This window comes from Balaenoptera borealis (genome assembly GCF_965194805.1).
Source record: "Balaenoptera borealis genome assembly, chromosome: 3".
Classification (NCBI taxonomy): domain Eukaryota; kingdom Metazoa; phylum Chordata; class Mammalia; order Artiodactyla; family Balaenopteridae; genus Balaenoptera; species Balaenoptera borealis.
The window spans coordinates 13,999,747-14,022,389 of NC_138866.1; the positions used below are offsets into that span (position 1 = coordinate 13,999,747).

At 41.3% G+C, this 22,643-nt stretch overlaps 1 protein-coding gene and 1 long non-coding RNA gene across 33 annotated transcripts in view; one reads left to right on the plus strand and one right to left on the minus strand.

Annotated features, from left to right (window-relative positions):
- The window catches only part of EFCAB11 (EF-hand calcium binding domain 11), a 229,403-nt gene that overhangs the window by 69,946 nt on the left and 136,814 nt on the right, over positions 1-22,643 (plus strand). For 7 of the 32 annotated variants that reach the window (XM_082383767.1, XM_082383782.1, XM_082383780.1 and 4 more), the window contains exon 6: positions 5,352-5,435. The exons of 13 other annotated variants lie outside the window; for them this stretch is intronic. In XM_082383767.1, the coding sequence (XP_082239893.1) occupies positions 5,352-5,435 (84 nt within the window). 12 more of the 32 variants (XM_082383750.1, XM_082383773.1, XR_014242243.1 and 9 more) reach the window with 11 other exon arrangements.
- LOC309624946 overlaps positions 17,327-22,643 on the minus strand; it is a 436,224-nt gene continuing 430,907 nt past the window's right edge. The window contains exon 3 of the long non-coding RNA XR_014242252.1: positions 17,327-22,454. This is a non-coding gene — a long non-coding RNA (uncharacterized lncRNA). The remainder of the gene's footprint in view (positions 22,455-22,643) is intronic.

Here is a 22,643-nt window from a genome sequence, read left to right on the forward strand (position 1 = left end):
CCTCCACTTCCACGTGGAGGACTTCCAGTTCCCTGCCTCGATCTCAGTCCTGTTTTCTGAATTCCAGACCCATGTCTTCACATCCTACTGAACTGCACATGTTCTAATGCTTGATGTTGTCTTTTACCTCAGAACTGCTGATCTTTCTCTTTCCTTGTATTACTTTTCTTGGTCCATGATATGGCCATCTACCCAGTTACCCATACCAGGATCCTCTAAATCAACTTCTTTCTTGACCACTTATACCAACTGGTCACCAGATTTTGTGTATTCTACCACCCAAGTCTGTCTCAGGTTTTTTCCTCCTCACCATCCTTGATCCAGGCTGTCATGGTCTGCCATAACAAATGCCACAGATGGGATGGCTTAAACAACAGAAATTTATTGTCCCACAATTCTGGGGCTAGAAGTCTGAGATCAAGGTGTCAGCAGGGTTGGTTTCTTCTGAGACCAATGGCTGTCTCTTAAGACCCTGTCTCCAAATAGAATCACATTCTGAAGTACTAGGAGCTAGGACATCAGCATAGAAATTTTAGGGGGACGCAATTCAGCCCATAACACATGCCCTTGTCATCTCCTTACTAGCTAGTTGTATACTCTCCTGATCTGTTTCCCTACCTCCAGTGTCATCTCCATTCTAACGTGGCCTCCATTCCACCATCCAAGAGATTATTCTGATTTCAAATATGAGCACATTACTCTCCCCACTTAAAACTCTTCAGTGGCTCCCGATTGTATAGATTGTCTGGATTCCTTCAAATGGCACGTCCTCATTATCTGCTCCAGGCACCTTCCTGCTCAGTCTGTGCTCCAGCCACTCTGAAATAGCTGAAGTTCCCTAAAGGTTTTGGACCTGCACCTCTGTGCCTTCGCACATGCGGTGTCCTGTATCTGGAATTTTCTTTTCCTTAACCCTACCTCCCTTTGTTTTACCAACTCTAATTTATTTCAGACTCCATGTAGGTAGCACATTCTGCAGGAAGTCTTACTTCAGAGTGACCAGGAGGAAATATGGCAAATAGCAAGAGTACAAACTGAGGGGAACTTGTTAACATGTGAAAAAGCCTCTCTTTCGTTTGAACTCAGTGAAAAAGAATGTGTTAAATGTAAGTTAAGTTAGTTGTGATAGACTTTTCTCATCCTATGGAGCCCCTGAAACTTTCTTAAAGGACAGATGATAAAATGTATATCTTCCTGGGCTTCCCTGGTGGCGCAGTGGTTAAGAATCCACCTGCCAATACAGGGGACACGGGTTCGAGCCCTGGTCTGGGAAGATCCCACATGCTGTGGAGCAACTAAGCCCGTGCGCCACAACTACTGAGCCCACGTGCCACAACTACTGAAGCCCACGCGCCTAGAGCCCGTGCTCTGCAACAAGAGAAGCCACCGCAATGAGAAGCCCACGCACCGCAATGAGAAGCCCTCACACCACAACGAAGAGTAGCCCCCGCTCGCCGCAACTAGAGAAAGCCCGCGCGCAGCAACAAAGACCCAACACAGCCAAAAATAAATAAATAAAATAAATAAATTTAAAAATATAAAATAAAATGTACATCTTCCTTTTCATCATCTACTGATACTTAGTCAACAACTGAGGACCCAGCTCATCATCTTTCATCACTTCCTAGCATCGCCTTCCTAAGTCAGGAGCCCTGTCCACAGGCCTGTAGTGAAGCACGCACGCTCAGCAGTCTCTGGTCTTCAGCCCTAGACACACAGTAACAAGGCAGCTTTCCTCCAGCTTTTCTGAAAAATGAGTACAAATTGCAAGAAATGCAGTACAAATTGTGAGCTGTCAGTACATTAGTAGTGACATTAGGAAATCTGATGGAGTCAGAAGGAAAAGGTGTAAATTGCAGGATAATATAAAGGGGAGGTCAGTCTGTTAGTAATGCAGGGAATGTGATGGACTTAAAGAAAAGGCATAAATTACAGGGTAATATAAAGAAGAGGTCAGTACATCAGTAACATGAGAAAACTGGCAGATTTGGGAAGAAAAGGTGCAAATTGTAGGATATTGTAAAGTAGGGGCTTCACTGTAAAGATGAGCTTACATCATATCAAGGAAGCTTGCTGGCCATGCAGACCGTGGCTAGAACTTTCAGTATTTTTATAGTTCTATCTCACAGCAGATCTTTATGTCTTTTAGAATTATTAATTAAATTCTAAGCTAATATTACAGAGGAAAATTATTGTTCTTGCTTAGTAGAGAAAAAAAAAAAAAACAAAAAAAAAAACGGAGTCAGAAAGATTCCCTCAAAGCCTCTGAAGTCCTGAACCTGTAAAGCACATATTTGTCAACTGTAATAAACAAGTATCTTTTGGGGGACCCTTTCCTGCACATCGTCACACATTTCTCCACGAGGCTCTGTAAATATGATTGTCACTTCTGGGTTCAAGATAGAATTTAAAACAATCATACCACTAAAAACGTTTTAAATAATAATTTTAATTGAAATGTAACAGATAATGGTTGACTATGGGAACTCTATGGATCTCTCTTGTTTCTACACATCTTATGAGTAAGGCACTGACTGCTTTTTGTTCCACAGTCTCTTTTCAAGGATATTTGTATAGTGAACATCCTTGGAAGATGGAGTTAGTGTCTCCTTCCAGAACAAAAGGCAGGCATGCTGGGCTCCTTAAGCTCAAGGTCCCTCTTCTGTGATGCAGCCCTCTGTGTGCACAGGCATCTATCTGAGCCCATCCACACCACCCCGTAGAATCTGGGGGTACAGGAAGCTGATGCAAATGTGTGATGCTCGTGCTGTTCGCTGTGCCATGAGTAATGAAGTCCTTTGTCTCTGAACCAGTAGACCTGGATCTTCTGCCAGCATCCGTGAAACTGTGGTGAGCTACCGTGGTAGCTTGCAAGGAGGCTGAATTCTCAGGCCCTTCACAGTTGTTAACAGTTTTATCAACAAGGATGGGATGCTGACAGTGACGGGGCTTTCTGGAAGAATGATGAGGAAATCATGGTTCTTAACAGGAGATGGAGGAAGTCCGGGGGAATTAGTAGGGAATATGTTGTCCAAATTATATGGTCAACCGGGCCGTAGGGTCGTCTGCTTTGGTACTTGTTGATGAAGAGCTGTCAGGGAGGTGGTTGCAGTAGATTCACAGATACCTGTCCAGAGATGTGTGGGTTGTGCTACCTCTCCTCCAGGCACCAATATGGCAGGCAGCCTCAAGTCCACTCCATACAAACTAGTTACAACTGGTACACAGATTCATATTGGGTGGGTAGAAAGTTCTCCCCATTTCAGACAGCAGCTGTGTAGACAGACACCTATTCTGAGAATGAAGGAAATTTTGTGACTGCTGTGGGCACAAACCGAGAGAATCCTTAGAACTTCTGTTGACTCTCTTGGGAGATGAGGGGCAGGGCACGTAATGCCTATTAAGGAAGAATGGCAACAGCTGAGACATCCTAGGCTCTGTGGCGCCAACTTCAGATCCATTTGGAGATAAAGGTCTCCAAGTTTTTGCAGTGTTTAGCCAAACTAAGTAATACACACTTGAAGATCCGTCTTTGCAAAAAAGTATTTTGAAAAGCAAGGGAATGATAAATTCAAAGTTTAAGAAAGCGATTACTTCTGCAGGCAAGGCACGGGGCTGAGATCGGGAAGGAGCGTGCAGGTAGCTACACTAATATTGGAAATTTTCTAGTTCTTAAGTTGGGGTTGGGCTCACAGGTTTTGGTTTTATTATCAAGCTTCATAATGTAGATATTTGTTAACATATATTCATTCTTTTGTGTGTATCAACTATTACATAATAAATTTTTACGACCAACTTAGGGAAATTTAGTTTATAATTAAAATTATTGGATTGCTGTGAATGACATAGCATCTGTTAGATTTCTGTATGGATTTTGGTAGAGTAGAGGATAATGTCTTCCCTTGAGAGCCCTACCACATGCAACAGGAAAATGGTGTACATCTCTATACCTTTGTGTGAGAAATACTGGAGAGGTTCAGTGTTTGACCTTTCTTGGACAGTGGATACATCATGAAATTTTTGCAAATTAAGTGCTCTTGTATTTGCCTAAGCTAAGACCAATTAAGAGTTATTTTTAGCTTGATGTCTAATTCTAGATACTGTTCTTTTTCATTATTCCTAAAAACAGACTGTAAACACTTTGTATATTTATAGTACTAAGAGGGCATTCCCCATGCATTTGGGAAATTTGGGGAAGTATTATACGTACTCTACCAACTTCTCTGTCCAAGGGGAATGGAGAAGTCTTTTTTCCTTTCCTAACTCTGTCTTCTATCTAGTCTAGAGAGAGAGAGAGAGAGAGAGAGAGGACAAGAGAAAAGCAAGGGCTCTTCAAGCCTTTCTCAGGTGGCGAAACTCTAAGGAGAATTTTGTCCTTCTGTGTCCCCCAAGAATGACTGCAGCTCCTTGCTGACAACCCCACACAAGACCTCTGGGAGCTCTCCAACCCTTCTCTAGCTGACCTTGAGAGTTAAGACACTAGATTCTTTGTGAGGTCACCCTTAGGTTGTCGTCATACTACTGCTAAATATTTTTATCACCTACTGGAGACTAAACGCTTTTCATACTTTGTTTCATTTACTCTTTTCAGCAACCCCAGGGTGGCTGTTATTATCACCCCCATTTTGTTTATTGAAGCAGGGCTTAGAGAGAAGTGCAGTAACTTCATGTTCTCCCAGACAGAATGCAGTCTGTTTGTGGATTCTACAGCTCATGCTTTTAGCAGTGTGACAGCCTTGTCATCTCATCCATTAATTCTAACACTGTCATGTGAACATACAGAATGATTTTACCTGATGGATATCAGAATGCCACAGGGTTGTGGCGATAGGAAGTTACGTAGTAGGGACAAGTGGGCAAGCTCTGTGGCCTGCAGGCAGGAGGGAGACCACGTTGCCGAGATCCTGTTACCCCTCTTTTTTAGTGAATCTTATACTTTTTCTTCTTATCAAAACCCTGTCGTCAGTATCTGGGTGGTTGATATTTTTGGAAAAACTGGAGGTAACATTCCTAAAGTATGAGGAGGAGGGACAAGCACCTTAGAGAGATTTTTATTTTGCTAAACATGGTAGTTCTTTCACGTGAGGGAAGCAGACAGGGCATGCACACCTTTGTTTCTACGAGAAAGTAAGCTGGGTGCGAATCGTGTTTCAGTCTCTGGTATTCTCGTGAAAGCTCTGAATGCTGTTTTCCTCCTGATCTATAACTGGTCCCTAGGAGGGAAGTCAATTACTTGCCATGAAATGGGCTTCAAAGGCAGAGTCTGAAGTGTCTTTCTTTATCCTTAGCTTGCAGATTTATTTTTAGTTGGCTACTGAAAAAATAAACAAATACTTTAATCTGACTTACAGAGCACTTAAAACAAGGAACTGCAGCAGAAAGATAGCAGGAGGAGTCTACCCCAGAGGGTGCCTCAGGCTGGCAGCACCTGGAAGGCGAGTGCTGGGTGTTTATGACTCAGGAAGAGAACCCCCAGCTGTAGTGTTTGCAGGAAAGCGTTTGACAGGAGACGGTTCACTCCTCAGCTCTATGGGGTACTTTTTTTTATCTCGATATGTACTTACGCGTGCCTTTTTTTGGTGGAGCTTGATGCAAAATCAAAATCTCCTTGTAGTAGGAATATCTCATATCATAAACTTCCTGAGGACCACACAATCTCATGCGCAGTGATGGTTGAAATATAATGCATAATTCGAAACGCAGGCCACTCTCACAAGCTACGTGCAGGTCTTGGAAGATGATCAGAAAGAAACCTTTCCTTTTGTTTAGTCCTTCTGAGTTTCTCCCCAGGGATCAGGTTCTTTGAGGCAGTGATCAGATCGTACCCTGTTGATCCATCAATTAAACGGGTGTTTATTGCACACTTACTATGGGCTTAGTACACGGTTTTCCCTTTTGGAAGTGACAGAGTATAGTCCCCAACTAAGAACGGATTGGTTTCTAACATTTGGGAAAGTTGAATCTGGAGCTTGGAGTGTGGTGCCCCGATAATGTAGTAAACTGCTGCTTAGTTTCCCAGGCTAGCCCACCAGCATCTTTAATCCCTAGAGCGAGTGACCCCCGCCCTAATGCATGTGGGCCTGTTAGTGTTAAAATGCTGAGAGAGAAGGAGGGGGAGCTTTTCCTCTGCCTTTCTGGGCTCTGGGCTCACCCTTTCTTTCGTGTCCTCCTCCCTCAGGGGTCCCCAGAGCCCTGTGATCGAACTGCTCCAGAATCACCTGCTGCTTCCTCCCCCCTCTCCCACCCCATCCCAACTCTCATTTCCTCCGTGTAGCTGATCTCAGTTGGCTCTCAGATTACACAGTGAGTTTTGTCTCTGACACGCCTGTGCTGTTGGCATTTGAACCTGGGAGTCTGAAGTTTACATAGGCTAAGTGTAGGGGGTGTGGTAGGTGGAATTCAAAAAAGGTGTGGGTCCTGTTTGTTTAGGACAATTATGCTTTTTTTTTTTTACCATCTTTATTGGAGTATAATTGCTTTACAATAGTGTGTTAGTTTCTGCTTTATAACAGAGAATCAGCTATACATATACATATATCCCCATATAATTATGCATTATTTAAAACTGTTATTAAAATTTTTTTAAACAGTGTTCCTCACTCATGTATTAGAATGATTTTATAAACTGGAGTTTGGCAGAGGGGAAGGACACATAAGGGTTACTGGTTAGTGAAAGGTTTGATAATCTTTTGTTCTCTGTATATTTTATCTAAGTTTAAAGAGATTTCAAAATTCAGAATAAATGAATTTTCACTTTTTTAATGAGAATGGTTTTATTTCTTACCATTTTTACTTGTCTAAATAATACAAAGCTGTACTGAATTCTTCAGAAATCTTGCCAAATAAGGCGAAATATATAATATTAGAAGATTTTTTAACCCCAGGTCCTTTCTTCAAAATAGTAACCAACTAGATTTTGTTAATATTCACGTAAGTATTAAAAATGAGCATATGCATCCTCATCAACAAACATTTATCCTGTGCAGGGTGCTTCCTAGTTGCTGGGGATACAGAGAAATAGAAGGCATACTTCCTGTCCTCAGGAAACAGCATATGATCTATTTGGGGAAAAAAGGCGAAAACATGGAAAATAAATAGTAGCAGGTTATTCACTGTCTGGTTCCACCGGGTAAGATGAAATAAGCAGTTCAGAAGAGGGAGCAGTTGCTGGGGCGACGGGTGGTCCTGCAGAGGATGGGAGAGGCTCAGATACGGCAGGGAAGGGAAGGGATCCCCAGGCCACCAGGTAACTTTGCTTTTGCAGTTGCCTTTTATTCCATTTTCCCTAAAATTATTATTGAGCATATTGTTTGATTCCAAGATTTTCTTTGTTGTATTACAGTTTCCTGTAGAATTGTTAGGATTTGGTTGTATGGATCACTTCCGACCGTTTGTTATTTTCCAAAATTTCCGTAATGATTCCCTATTGTTCTTTTAGAATTTTTTATAATGATATAATAATATAATTCTAAATTTCTTTTATAGTGATGAAGAAACTATTGCCAAAAGCAAGCTAGAAGATAAAAGTATCAACAGTTACATTTCTTGTGAAATAAATGTAGGAACCATTTCTTATCTGTAGGTGGCTAAAGCCTGTTCTACCTACACAGTCACTATTTTTCAGCATCTTAAAGTGTTCCAGACTGTTCCTCACTGCTGTCTTGGCTTGACACATTCACATATGAGAATTTCAGAAAACTGAATCTGACTGTGATCAAGTTGGCAGAGTTCTTCACTGGCTTTATTTGACATTGATTTGTTGGATTATTCTTTAATTAGTAAATTAGGAGTACACATAAAATTTTCCATTTCAGTGTTATTTCTTCCCTTTTAGTTATTTCCTGTTCTTTACTCTCCATTTCTTTCCACCGAGCCTGTGAGTTCATTTTGGGTAGGAATCATTGAATCCCTGGAGCTTTGGACAGTGCTCAATAAATGTTTAGTGAATGAATGAAAACAACATTTCACATATGATTAGAAAGAAATAATAGAGAAGAAATTAGGTATAAATACATGTGTATGATTTTAATTTTCACATTTTTTTTAAACAATCTATCTTATTAAAGCAATTTCCTGCTAGTTTTACCTAGTCAGCAGCTAATCTTGATTTGAAGGAGGTAAGATTTATGAGCCTCGCAAAGAACTTTTGAACATAAGTTATTTTGTGAGACAGCCCTGCTATCTGTGACGTATTAACACGTTTGACAATGTGGATGATCACATTTTAAAAGATCTTTGGCTTCCTCTTCTGCATAATTAAGTTCTTTTCAGAACAACTTCTACATTGTAGATTCTACATGTGTATTTCCGACCGGTCAACACAACTACGATTTGATCATGATTACTAGCTTTTCAAAGCCTTCCTTCATTTCCCAGCAGGCAGCTTCCTGTCAGAATTCATTTCCCTTTTGGAAAATCTCTCTCTGACCCACAGCTTTCTGGATACAATTCATCCTTCACATACTTGAGTCTACCCATTCATCGTCATCCATCCTTAGCTCCTCAGATGCCAAAAGACCCTTTTGTAATTGGAGTGATAAGATCACCTAAAACGTCAGGGGAGAGAAAACTAAGAATATATAAAGATTTTTGTTCCATTGATTTTCCTAACTAAAAAAATGCTTTTAGTGTGTATCTATTTCTGTTATTATAGTTTAAGAAATTGAAGTAATAACTGTTATGGTTGAAGCAAGATCTGCTTTCTATGTTCCTTCAGTCTTTATATAATTAAAATTAAATTTTGGCAGAGCTGCAGTAAGTTCAGTTCAATTTAGCAAACATGGAGATGCTTTTGCTGGCCCCCCGTATTATGGTGGTCTCTACAAGAACTGCCCTTTAGTTGCAATAAAGCGAGTGTGAGAGAGAGTGATCCAGATATGATTGCTGAGGAAATTAAAATTCACTGTGGAAGAGGATTAGGTTGGTATCATCCGAGAAGGAATTTCATGTTGGATCTTGGAGAAAGTAGAATATTTGGTTTACAAAGGGGAAAGTCATTCCAGGTATGGGGCACTGAGGTTGGATTCAGCAAGGCATGTACTGATCCTTGGACAAGGAAGGGGCATGATGAAAAGGATCTTCATCTGGCCTCAGGCTGTAGGATGTACCAAAGAATGACGAGCTGGTCCACAGGAAGCCATGGTAACTGACTAGAGCTTAATCGATGAGGTTCCAGAGAAAAGGACATGGACATATGAAGGGAAGGTCAAGTCTTAGGAATGTTACACAGAAAGAATCTGATAGCCTCAAAAGCTGATTGGATATTGGGAAGCAATGCCAAAGCAATGCCAGTTAGCTCCTGGGGCTGGGGAGCCTGTGTGAGTGGGAGAATCATGGTCCCATGTTGGCATAAATGGAGGATTAGAAAGAGAAGCAGACCAGACAAAACCTTGAGAGGATGCGCATGATTAGGAGGGAAGCCAGGCAAGGAGAGGTCAGAGGAGAGCCAGGAACCTACAGTTTCATGGGAACAAAGGGAAGACAATGTTTCAGGAAGACAGGGTGAGCAGAGAAATCAAAAAATAAGAGGTCTGAGTTTGATTTTGTACCAGAGAAGGACAAACTATTGACCCTTGAGTAACCTCAGGAAAGTGGCAGGAGTAGATGCCAGATGGCAAAGACCCAGAAAAGGGAGAAGATTTTGTATTATTGGTGAGATTGCAAGACAAGATCCTTCCTTCAGTTATTTCCACTGATAAACCCCTTTGAAGGAAATCTACTCCTTAGCCGACTAGTGTTATGTCACAAAATTCCAGTATATCATTAATACCTGTAGCTCTAAAATGTACCTATTTCCAACTGTAACCCCAAAACATTATTTTTACAAACCATTTGGAGATAACAGTTTTATTTTCTTTGATTCTACTCTTTCAAAATTTTGCTTATCCCACTTGGAGATTTATTTCTAGGTCATTGATTCTGATAACAAAACCAGTGTTTTCTATAAGCTATTTTATGCCTACTAGAGTTGAAATTCAAACATTTTCCAGCAGTAGCAACTGAAATAGCTTCAAAGACATTTTTCACATCCACCTTGTTTTTTTCTTCACTGATTGTATCTTTTCAAAAACGCCCCAGATTGATAGCTCCTAAGATATAGTATGCGTATAGTAACAACACAGGCTTTTTAGAATTGAGAAATATTCTTTGTTCTTGTTCTTGAAGATGTGCTTTACTCCTAAGAGGAACTGATCAAGAAAAAAGTACATAAGAACCGGAGTCACAGGACCTAGATTCAGTTCCCTTCTTTGTTGCGTGGCGTTGGGTCAATTAGGTCTCTTTCAAGTAAAAAAATCTGAGAATCCATGAATATACTTTATCATTTAACTTAGTCACGAAGCCTACCATTTGGTGTGATTCCACATTTGGAGCTGCTCTGCTAATGGTGGAACATCATCTCTTCCTTCATCTGGCTGACTCTCTTATCCTTCTGACTTCATGTTGTGTATTTTCTGGTATACAGCCTCACCCACCCCCCAGCCCCCAGCAGCCAGCACCTACGGTACAGATCAGGTGCTCAGTAAATATTTGATGATCGAGTAAATGGGCTGTACTGTATTATCGTCCACCCTGGTGGTGGAGAACCATCGGACCAAGCATCAGAAGCAATTATGAGTGTAAAACCATGGAGATCTCCAGGTCCCACTCGCCCGCCTTCAATATTTGAGTTTCTAGAAATCGGCCTTTGCATCCATATTTAAAAATAGGTCAGGCTCATATGAGAAGCACTGGTCTACCCTCTGTGAGTTCCTGGAGGTCACAGATTATAGTTTCCATCAGTTCATTCCCAAACCCTAGGGGAATTTCTGGAAGAAATTAGGTGTACAGTAAATGTTTGTGAATAAATGAATCTTAATTTTAAGATCAATAATAAGTGAGAATAAAATGCCCTTTCTTTTGGCTACAGATATAACACCTCGAAACTTTAAATACTAATTTATACTACCCATAATAAATTATATTTTTAAAGAAATGAAATAGATTGAGTGCCCAAATCATCAGTCCTAATAAATTCAAAACTCATAGTTTGTTACCTAACAATTGTGGCTAGAACTACGGTGCTTTATTTGCTTAATTCTTACAACCTAGTGATAAGTCATTTGCTTTCATTATTACTTGCCTTGCCATATACCTTGTTTTAAATTGTCTTTAAGGAGTCACAACCCATCACTTTCTTTTAGTTATGTAATTCTGGTATTTTAAACTATAGTTTCCTTTGGGGGGTGATGATGTGAAGCAAGGAAAGAAGTAGAACCAGCATTAACTCCACGTTGTCTCACAACCTACCATCATGTGTATCATATTTCTGTGCTCCAGAGAAAAGAAATGGAATTGGTTTTTAACTAAGAAAATTATGCTGTCCTGAATACAAAAACCTTATCACTAATACCCTATTGACCTGTGTCTTAATTATGAATTTTTGAGTAACAAATTACCCTGATACTTAGCAGATTAAAGCAATAAATATTAATATTTAGTGCCTCACATAACACCTGTGGGTCAGGAATCTGGGAATGGCTTAGCAGGTGGTCCTGACTCCTGTCCTCTCATGAGGTTACACTCAAGATGTTGGCCAGGACCGCAGTCATCTGAAGGTTTGACTGAAGCTGGAGGATTCACTTCCCAGGTGGCTCCTTGAGACACCTGGCAATTTAGTGCCTGTTGTTTGCATGAGGCCCTCTTATCAGGGCTCTTTGAGTGTCTTCACAATAGAGTGACCATCAGGCGTTTTGTTGGTGACTTTATATATGAACTTTTAGGACGACAAGAAGAAGGTTACATCAGTAACAGTTGTAAGCTTAAATGTGGGTTTAAAAAAAAAATCTCTTCCCTATCCCACCCCTCTGGGTGGGAGATGCAAGAGGGAGGAGATAAGGGGGTATATGTATATGTATAGCTGATTCACTTTGTTATACAGCAGAAACTAACACACCATTGTAAAGCAATTATACTCCAATAAAGATGTTTTAAAAACCTAATATTAAAAAATAATAATAATTAAAAATTAATCAATTAATTAATTAGTTTTAAAAAACAACCAATAAGCATTTTTTAAGTGAGCCAAGTATCAGGTGTTTACATAATTATCCCATTTCAAATAAGTTCTCTTTCAGTTCTTCTCCATCATCCCCAGCCTTCCCTCTTCATGGAACTTGCTCACATCTTGATTCCAGCACTCACATATGTTGTCATACTTCTTGGTTCGTATCTGTCTGTCCCACTAGACTGGAAGTGCAAGGGGCAGAGCTGTGACTTTCATCTTTGAATCTCAGGTGCTCAAGGCAGTGCCTGGCCCTTAGCTGATCTTTGTTTGTTGTTGAACTTAACGAGCCTTATATACAACTAAATACCATTGTCTTCTTTTTCTCTATAAGACTGTGTAACTTGATTGAAGCCCTGCAGTTAGTAAGTGTCAGAGTTTGGGTTTCAAAGTCAGGTCTATGTTTTGTTCATCAGCATAGATGGTGTTGGGAAGACTCTAGGAGGCACCTGTGTTGGGAGGCCCACGTAGCATCCTTACAGATTTCACCTGGGAGAAATTCCTTAGGCGGTATCTCTGTGTTTACCCAGAATGAATCACTGTGATTTAAGAGAGATTGCTAGAAGGAGACAGTTTGTTGATTGAATAAAAAGCTATTGAAAATAAACTGGCCTATTATATTTGGGCTACAAATGAATTTTTGGTGTTAACCTGATTTTCTTTCATCTCTAAGTGGGATGCAAAAAGTTTCTCACACCTAAAGTGCTAAGGGAAAGTCTCCTCTCTCTTTTCCCATTTTTTCCAGGGATTCTACCCTGGTTGATTCAAAGGAATCAAACATGGTATTTAGATATGAAGTTGGGGCTCAGTAAATGAGGAGATTGTGTATCTGACCCCCTGTAGACCAAACTGATCACTACTAAGAAGCCTTCTTGCAAGAGTCTAGGTCCTAAACTAAGGGAGTAGTGGAAGAGCACATGCATTCAAGTGATGTTTTACATGTAAATCACCATGGCGACAGGATATGGAAGGTGGAGGAGTTGAGGATGGACCTGAGGCCCCGTCCTGGGAATCTGAGTGAATGGTGGCTCCATTCAGTGTGACAGGGGACACAGGAGGAGGAGCAGGTGTGGGGTTTATGATGATGTCAACTTGGGATGTGTCTGTGGGACAACCAGGGAAGGTGTTCTGTCTAGAAATGGGCATCAAGGTCAGATGGCCCCATGAGAGAGGAGTTGCCAGGGTGTCTGGGAGAGAGCCTGGGTCTTAGATGCGTGTCTGTTGATGGTTCATGGGTTGTTGGTGTAGAAAAGAGCCCAGTGGCACAGGCAGCCTTTCTTGGCTGTGCTGTTCTGTTGGGAATCTCTATAGCTATCATTATATCTCAACATCCTGGATGGACTGGGGAGTAATGAGTGACCTCTTGCTTGTAGATGGAGAAGGGAGCTGCCACATTGTCCTGGATGACGAGAGCTCATCTCTCTGCCAGGTCTCCCAGAGGCTGCTAAACGGAGCTTGCTTCTACTCATGATTTGGCAATCTTAAATACCTCCCTTTTTTTTTTTGGTTTGGTTAGCTTTCATTGTTGTCTGTATCTGTTTTGAATTGTCATTCATTTTTCTTTTTAGAAGACAAGCACAAATTCATGCTTTATTTTCTTGGGAAAATGCTTCTAATAAAACTGTAGCTTGGGGGGAAAAAAAAGGGGAATGCCCTGAAGTCCAGTGGTTAGGGCTCCACGCTTCTACTGGAGGGGGCACGGGTTCAGTCCCTGGTCGGGGAACTAAGATCCCGCATGCCGTGCAGTGTGGCAAAAAAAAACCCCAAAAAACTATAGCTTGGTTTTTCCATGTGGGTGTTGATATAGATGGTTGTAATGAGACCTCTTTGATTAGTCACTTATTATCTGATTCTATGAATTATTTTAGATGTGCTGTCTCTCTCTTTTTCTTGATCCAAAGAGTTATCTTGAGACATAACATACTTAGCTTTTATTATATTCTATAAACTTTCCAGCTTATTCTCTTTTTTGTGCTAATCTGATAGCATAATTAAAATGTCTGACATCAGTTCTTTCCTTACAAATACTGCCTAACTCTTCTGTCTTTAATTAACTGAAATCATTCCTATATAAACAAATAACAATTGCAGATTGTATTACCTACAGTCCTGTCTTACGAGAATTTAAGTGCATCCCGTTTGTTAAATTATAGTCTTAGAAAAACTACCTGTGACATATTTTGTCATTTTGTGTGATGCCAGTAGAAAACAAAGGCTCACTTCTGTGTTTTTATTCTTGTTACACCTTTTATTTAATATTCATTTGAAGAGCCAGTGTGGCAGGTAGAGTGGGGACAGGCTTTGGATTCACACCAACCTGAAAATCTCAGCTCTGCCACTTCTTAGTGGTGCAACTCTGGATAAATTGCTTGAGTACTTCTCTGTGCCTCAGTTTCCTGTAGGTATTATAAAATGAAGATGATAATATTTGCCTCACGGATTATGGACATTAAGTGACACAATGCCCGTTACATGCTTAGCACAGTGCCTGGAACATAATAGGTGCTCAATAAATGCTATCAATATCTATTTTTGTACAGTAGAAGCAGCTCTCTTAACCAGTTCAGCAGCTTAAAGGAAGCTTCCAGTCCCTGTGCAGAGCCGTCTAGGGGATGCCCACAGCATGTTGAACACTTGTAATCGGAGCCTTCTCTCCAGCGCCCTCGTGTACTTCTCCAACTGTCTGAGTTGTATTTGTCCCCAGACCTGTTCTATGTTGTTTGTTCTCAAACCGATTTGTGCCAGTTGAACTTATAATTGTAATTAGGTGATTTAATTAAACATTAAGCAAAAAAGGATGTAAGTGCAATCCAAAAAGACAGTGCTTTTTTTTTTTTTAACTTGTATGCATGTACGTTTGTATGTATGTATTTATTTTTTTGGCCGTGCAGCACGTGGGATCTTAGTTCCTCGACCAGGGAATGAACCCATGCCCTCTGCAGTGGAAGTGCAGAGGCCTAACCACTGGACTGCCAGGGAAGATCCACAGCTGCTTTTTCTATACAAAATAAATTTGGAAAGACTTAATAAAGGTAACTCAATAAATTAAAGAAAAAATTCCATGGTACCTCGAATAGTTATTTTCATAGAGACAGAAAGTAGAATAGTGGTTGCCAGGGACCGAGGAGAAAGGGGGAATGGAGAGTTATTATTTAATGGGGACAGAGTTTCAGCTTTGCAAGATGAAATGAGTTCTGGAGATGGATGGTGGAGATGGCTGCGAAACAATATGAATGTATCACTTCATACGACTGAACGAAGATGGTAAATTTTATATGTAGTTTATTAAATTAAAAAGTTGTTTTAATCTGTCACATTAACTGTGGGTGAGATACCTCTTAAGGATTGGTGGAATTTAAAAAGCTAGAGGAATTCCACATCTAGGTTGTTTTCTAGTGGTCTTTAAGTTTTCTTACTTTCAGGAAACCAAAATCGGAAATAATAGGTAATTCTAAAATTTTAGGTGTAGTTTATGCAAGAAAGAGAACAAAGCATGCTGACCCATGACCGGTTCTCGAAGACGAAGGCTTTGGCATAGGTCAAAATATCAGAGAATGAATGCATGCTTATATTTAAAATTTAAAATTAACCGTTTAAGTTATGTATGTGTGTTAGATTGGGCTCCGGGGAAACAGGCTCTGAGATGGAGATTTGCATGCAGGAAGCTTGTTGGGAGTGAGCGCTCTCGGAACCAGGCCTGGATGGGAGTGAGAGAGGCAGGACTAATAGAAGGAGAGTTGAAGCTCCGGCCTCAGCCCGTGGCGTGGGGATGCTAGTGCTGACCACCCTTCAGAGATGTGGCAGAGTGAGGCAGTTCGTGCTGGCCTCCTGCACTTACCAGACATCAGGTGTGGGCTGCCCCCCAGCGAAGGGAGACATCGCCTTGAGCAAGGCGACTTCCTTTGGCTGGAAGTGAAGCCCGAGAGGTTCTCACCTGTCCACTCTCAGCAGGTGACACTTCCAGCTGGGGGATGTGATGGTCCCCAGCATCCACAACTGGGTGTGTCCATTTTTTGCATGTTTTCCCTTTTCAACAGATTTTTTTAAATTGGCTGATTGACTTTCGGTCCAGATGGCTTCAGATAAGAGCGTCTTCACTGCTTACGCATGATCTTCTGAAGGTCTCACTGTGTTTGATCTTTACATACGCCAGTTGTCCCATTTGTGATATATTTGGGTTGGCCAAAAAGTGCGTTCAGGTTTTTTGTAAGATGTGGAAAAAACCCGAACGTGCTTTTTGGCCAGCCCAATAGCAATCCTGTGAGGCTTAATCACAGTGGATACGTGTGTGATGTGTTTGAAGCTCAAACGATGTTTGGGAGTCCATCGACTTCTAAATACTTTCCAGTATATATTGGGCTGGCCAAAAAGTCCGTTCGGTTTCTTCTGTTAAAAACTCAAATGGGCTTTTTGGCCAACCCAATATTGTGATTCATGAAACCTCCGATTTTTGCTTCTTAAATTTTCCAGACTTTTTTTTTGGCATTTGATGATTATTTTTCCTCCTTTGGTCCAACTCTCCATTTTTGTGCCAAAGGTCACCTTTGACTCACATCCTATGACCTGTAGTTCTTTATCTGCAGATTCTTCAGTTACTCTTCCATCTGCCACAAGTAACCGTTGACTCCTGCTCCCCTTACTTTACATTTTCCATGTAGACCTGCCTGTTTATCCTGATCCTCAGGCCCTTGACATCAATGATGGCCAATCTCCAGGATACCTCAGTTCATTTTTAAATATACTCTTCCAATCCTTAAAACAGAAGTCCTCTATATGTGGTTGTGTTTATTATTATTATTTTTGTACCATTTTTAAGTGTATAGTACCATAACATTAACTATATTTATATTGTTGTACAGGCAATTTCTACAACTTTCTCATTTTGCAAAACTGAAGCTCCCCTTTCCCCTCCCTCCAATCCCTGGCAACCACCGTTCTCCTTTCTGTTTCTGTGAGTTAGGCTACTCGAGGTACTTCATCTCCGTAATATCATACAGTATTTCTCATTTTTGACTGGCTTATTTCACTTAGCATCATGTCCTCAAGGGCCATCCACATTTAAAAGGAATTTCCTTTCTTTAAAAGGCTGAACAGTATTCCATCGTATGTATATAACACATTATCTGTTCATCTGTTGATGGACACTTGGGTTGTTTCCACCTTTCGGTTATTGTGAATAATACTGCTATGAATGTGAGTGTGCAAGTTTTTATTTTTAAATACAGGTGTGTGTATATATATATATATATATATATATATATATATATATATATATATATATATATATTTTAACATCTTTATTGGAGTATAATTGCTTAAATACAGGTATATATTTTTGTTTCTATCAGCTTGCTGTGCCCCAAATTGTAAATGCTAAAGAGGGAGTCTGAGTCCCTTTGCAAGGGTGGCCATAAACATAGCACAAGGATACTATGATTACCCCATGGTGTCTCATTTTCCTTTCGAGTTCTGGCACGTGCTAACCTTTTAGTAAGAATACTATTCAGTCTCGTTTCTACTTAGCCCTTCATTTAGCCATGTTTTGTTGTTTCCTTGGTTTCAAATTTTATCTCTTTATGCGAACTGGGAGCTGAAGCCTTTCATTTGACTTGTGATCTTGTACATTCTGGAAGCTCATACATGTAATTGTGCAACAAATAAAGCAGCTGGAAGAAATCTTTCCTGAACAAAACCCAAGTGGGGCATTTGGGTGCTAGCCAAGATTTCAGCAGCTACAGAGGGAGATGTAAAAAGGCTGCCTATATTACAACAACAACAAATCACTTCTGGCCCCATAGGAATGTCCTTTAGGCAATGATCAAACAGAGGGTAGGGACCTTTACACATTTAATTACCTGACCACAAAACAAAGTATTTACTGTAACCTTCTGAGGTCTCTATACCAAGTTAATTACCATGATATACCTGAAGGTAGAACAACATTGTGACTCAGTACACTCAGCCATAGCGGGAAATTCTGAGGCTGCTCAGTCTGAACCTGGCCTCTCGTTAAATTGCTGTGTGGTCCTAGGCAAGACACTGTGAGTTTACCTATTCCTGCAACCAAAATTCAGAACTGTAATGCAAACGTAGTTACTGAACAACTAACAAATAATAAATGAAGCCCTGTGTTAACTGCCTGTTTATAGAGAAGAGAGTTTAATGTCCTACAGTGATCCAATGAGTCAAATTTCACTGGACATCTTGAAAGGATTGGTTATTTATTTTATTTATGTATATACATATACATCGGTCCAGGTTGACACATATAAAAGCAAAAGCTTGGACTGGAGGTATGTTTTAAAAAATGTAAAGGAGCATCACAGGTTTTTAACCATTTATCAGTTCATTCAGCCAACATTAAGGAGGACCTGGGTCAGTGCTTCTCAAACTTTTGGTGCATGAGAATCACCTGGAGGACTTTTTAAACACCCCTCCTGGACCCCATCCTCAGAGTTGCCCATTCAGTAGATATTGTGGCAGGGTCTGAAAATGTGCATATCTAGTAGCCACAATCCCAAGTAATACTGATACTGCTGGTATACAGAGCACGCTTTGGGTACCTGAGTTCCAGAGACACTCAGAATGCCAAGGTGAAGAAGGCACCATCATGTCCATAGCGCAGATAGGATTATTATTGATAGTCTATGGTGTGATCATGTTAATCACATTGTGTCACGCTGTGTGCACACGTATGTGTTTTAAAGGCATTTCAGAGCACATAGCACATGCAGAAGCATGGAGAACTGAAGCCACATGACATGTTCAGGGACATGGAGTTTGTGTTACTGGGGCAAAGGGCACATGGCTGGCCGGGGGGATTACAGTTGCAGCTGGAAATAGGGCTGCTAATCAGATAACACGATAAGATTAGTCTGGATGATCCAGGTGAACCCAGTGTAATCACAGGGGTTCTTAAATGGAGAAGATGGAGGCAGGAGAGTCAGAATTAGGGAGACTGCAGTGTGAGAAGGACTCAGGCCAACATTGCTGGCTCTGAAGTTAGAGGAAGGGGGCCATGGGCCACGGAATGCAGGCAGCTTCTAGAACCTGAAACAGGCAAGTGAATGGATTCTCCTGTAGAGCCACAGAAAGGAATGCAACCCTGCTGACACCTTGATTGTATCCCAGTGAGACTCATTTCGGACTTCTGACCTCCAGAACTGTAACATAATAAATGTGTCATTTTAAACCACACGCACACACAATTACCTGTTTTCCATTATTTTCCAGGTTCTTTTCCTATCCAATGAATAGTCAGCCACTCATCCTTGTCCAAAATGGTCTATCATTGTGAACAATTGGAATACAAAGACATTAACGATAAAAAGGCTTTATAGAAATAGGTTTTCTTATTACAAAAACAATGCATGCTTATTACGGAAACTATAGACAAAAAAAAAAAAAATGCACAGAATCCCACCCATTATTTAGAAAATCACTGCTAAAACCCCTAGAGACTAGCTTCTCAGATCCTTCTCTGTGTCTATGTGCATTTTTCCCTACTGAAATAGGGTCATGCCATGTGTGTTTTGAAAACTAGTATAATTTGTTTAAGCAGTCTTCCAATTGTCTCACATTTGCACTATTCCAACTTAACTCCCGTTGTTTGACATTTACTCTGTTCCCGGTAATCCCCTGTGGCTGATGCCTAAACTGAAAGGTGAGGAAGAACAGGAGTCAGCCAGGGAAAGATGGCAGGCCGGAGGGATAGACGTTCCAGGCCAGGGGCACTGCAGGTGAGGAGACCGTGGTGCCTGGGAGGAGTGGAGAGCTGTCCGGTCAGGCTGGAGTGTGGAGGGGGAAGGCTGAGGGGTGTGGAGGCTGGAGAGATTAGCAAATAAAAAGAGAAAAAGTCTGCAGCCTATCACCAAATGGTATACTTTGTTGTTTTCACCAACCTGATTTTGACTAAGTTGTTTTTGGCAAATTGCTGTCAGTCAAGTTATTTCGATCTGAATTAACAGGATTTGGGGCCTTAGGGATCCGGTAGTCTGCTGGAGCCGCTGGTGCAGGCCCTCAAGCCAGCTCTGCCCATCTTTTTCCTCGCTCACATTCAGTGATGTCACCTTGGTAGCTTGAAATCAGCAAATGCTGCAAATCAGGAAATTTTTCTTTTTTGCAGGAGAGCCAGTTCCCCAGCACATTGCTAGACGTGGCTAAGATGGAAGAAGTCCAGAATAAATGCCCTGGGTTTTGGTGTGGGACTCGAACACTAAAGTCAGATAACAGGGCCAGGAAGCATTCACTTTGGAGTCAGAAGGACCAGGGTCTGAATCCTAACCATCACTTTCCTGCCACTTCCAGCAGAGTAATTAACTTCTCTAAGCCTCAGTTTCCTTATATGTGAAATGGGGTCGCTAATATTTAACTTGCAGATTAGTGATAAAAATTAAAACTTGAAAGACAGAAACTATTATGATTATTACTACAATGAAGGAGGAGCATGAGGGCATTAAGTTCATGGGGGTTTTTGGGGAGTTTTTTTCTTTGTTTTTTTTGCTGCACCTTGTGTCATACGGGATCTTTGTTCCCCGACCAGGGATCTAACCCATGCCCCCTGCAGAGGGGATGCAGAGTCTTAACCACTGGACTGCCAGGGAAGTCCCAAGTTAATTTTTTTTATTACGTGAAGTTTGAGTTGCTTTGGAGGCTTTTAGATTAAAAAAAAATCCTGTAATAACAACGGTAGCTAACATTGTTGAGCGTTATTAACTATGTGTTTTTACATGTGTTATTTCAAAAGAAATAATTTACATGCGCTAATCCTCAAAAGAACTCTAGCGTGGATACCAGTGATATGATTACTCCCATTCTGTAGCTGAGGAGACTGAGGTTTAAGTAAGATAACTTTCTGACGGCCAGAGAGCTGCTGAGTGCAGAGACAGGACTTGGATGCGAGTTTGTCTGAATTCAGAGTCTACATTTTTAAACTGCATATGGGGTCTCCATTCATCAGAGACATCGAAGCTAGGTGGTACCCGTTTGTGAGTCCTGGGCGTAGTTGCCGGCCTGGGTTTGAGTGGATTACACCCGAAGGGTCTATAGAGTGAGAAGAGGAGAGGGCAAGGATGCAGCCCCGGGCAACACTGGTTTTTAAAAGGCAAGCTGAGAGTTTAGAGCAGGAAGGAAGGATCAACCGTTTCAGGTGCCACAGGGCAGAGTCATAAAAGGTAAGAATTAGAAAGGATTCCTTGGACTTGGCAAGATGAACAACATCGATAATATTAACAAATGCAGTTTGGATAAGGTAATGGCGGCAGAAGCCAGGTTGCTTTGGTCGAGGAGTGAATTGATGGCGAGCAAGTAGAGAGAAGTGGCGGAAACGACTTTTGAAGAATCAGCTGCTAGAGAAGTAACTGGGAATCTAGGGAGATATTTAACAACATATATGTGTTGGGAAGAAAGAGTAAGTATTGATAGAAGTGAAGGTATAGGAACGCGATTGAAGGAGCCTAGTGCCTTAGGAGGTGGTTGGTGGGATCCAAAGCCTGGCCGGAGAATTATGACTGGACTGATCTTGTGTTTGGGTCATGTGGGCTGGGTGTGTTAGGAGGAATGAGGAGGCAGAGAATTGAGGATACTGGTCAGTATAACTACAGGCTGGCCCTGTGGGCTCTAGGCTAGGGAGAGGACAAGTAAAACTGGACGGCCCTTCATAGACTGAGAGAACGTTAAGCGGTCAGGGTCCTAGGAGTCTCAGAAGATGTTGAAAGGAAGGTGGGAATAAATGAGCAGTAGAGTCGTAAGAATGGCGAGTTATCCACAGTGAATGGGATCTTGACACTCAACAGTTCATATGCAGAGAAGTTCTGAATAGTTGACAAGGCCCCTGGTCTTGCCATTAAGTTCAGTTTTTGAAGCAGAGTAGAGGTGAAGGTCATCAGAATTGAGGAGATCAAGGGACTCAAGGCCTAGAATTATGGTTGAGACCTCACACTGGTGTCCTTCATCTGATAAGAGTGCATCTTTTTATAGTTCTTTGTTATTAATCCAAATGTTTATGTCTAAAGAGGTCCCCCCCTTTGGAATTAGCAGATGCAAACTTTTTTTTTTTTTTTTTTTTTTGGCTGCGTTGGGTCTTTGTTGCTGCTCGCGGGCTCTCTCTAGTTGCGGCGAGCGGGGGCTACTCTTCGTTGCGGCATGCGGGCTTCTTATTGTGGTGGCTTCTCTTGTTGCGGAGCACGGGCTCTAGGTGCGCGGGCTTCAGTAGTTGTGGCACGTGGGCTCAGTAGTTGTGGCTCGGGGGCTCTAGAGCACAGGCTCAGTAGTTGTGGCGTGCGGTATCCTCAGCCATTGAGAAGCCAGGATCTTGAGTTCTGAAGGGAGAAGGCCTGGATTTGAATGCTGGCTCTGTCACTTACAAGCTGACTGACCTCGGGCAAGGGACTTCTCTAATCTTCAGAGCGCTTAACTATGAAACAGTGAGAGAACGTGTACCCATCTTGTTATAAGGCGGTAAAGAATCATCTACATAAAGTGCCTAGCCCAGTAGCTGGCACGTGGAAAATGCTTAACAAATGACAGCTGCTATTATTATTATTATTAACACTATTCTTCAGAAAGTGTAAGCTGTACATTTCCCAAAAGGAGAAAAAATGAA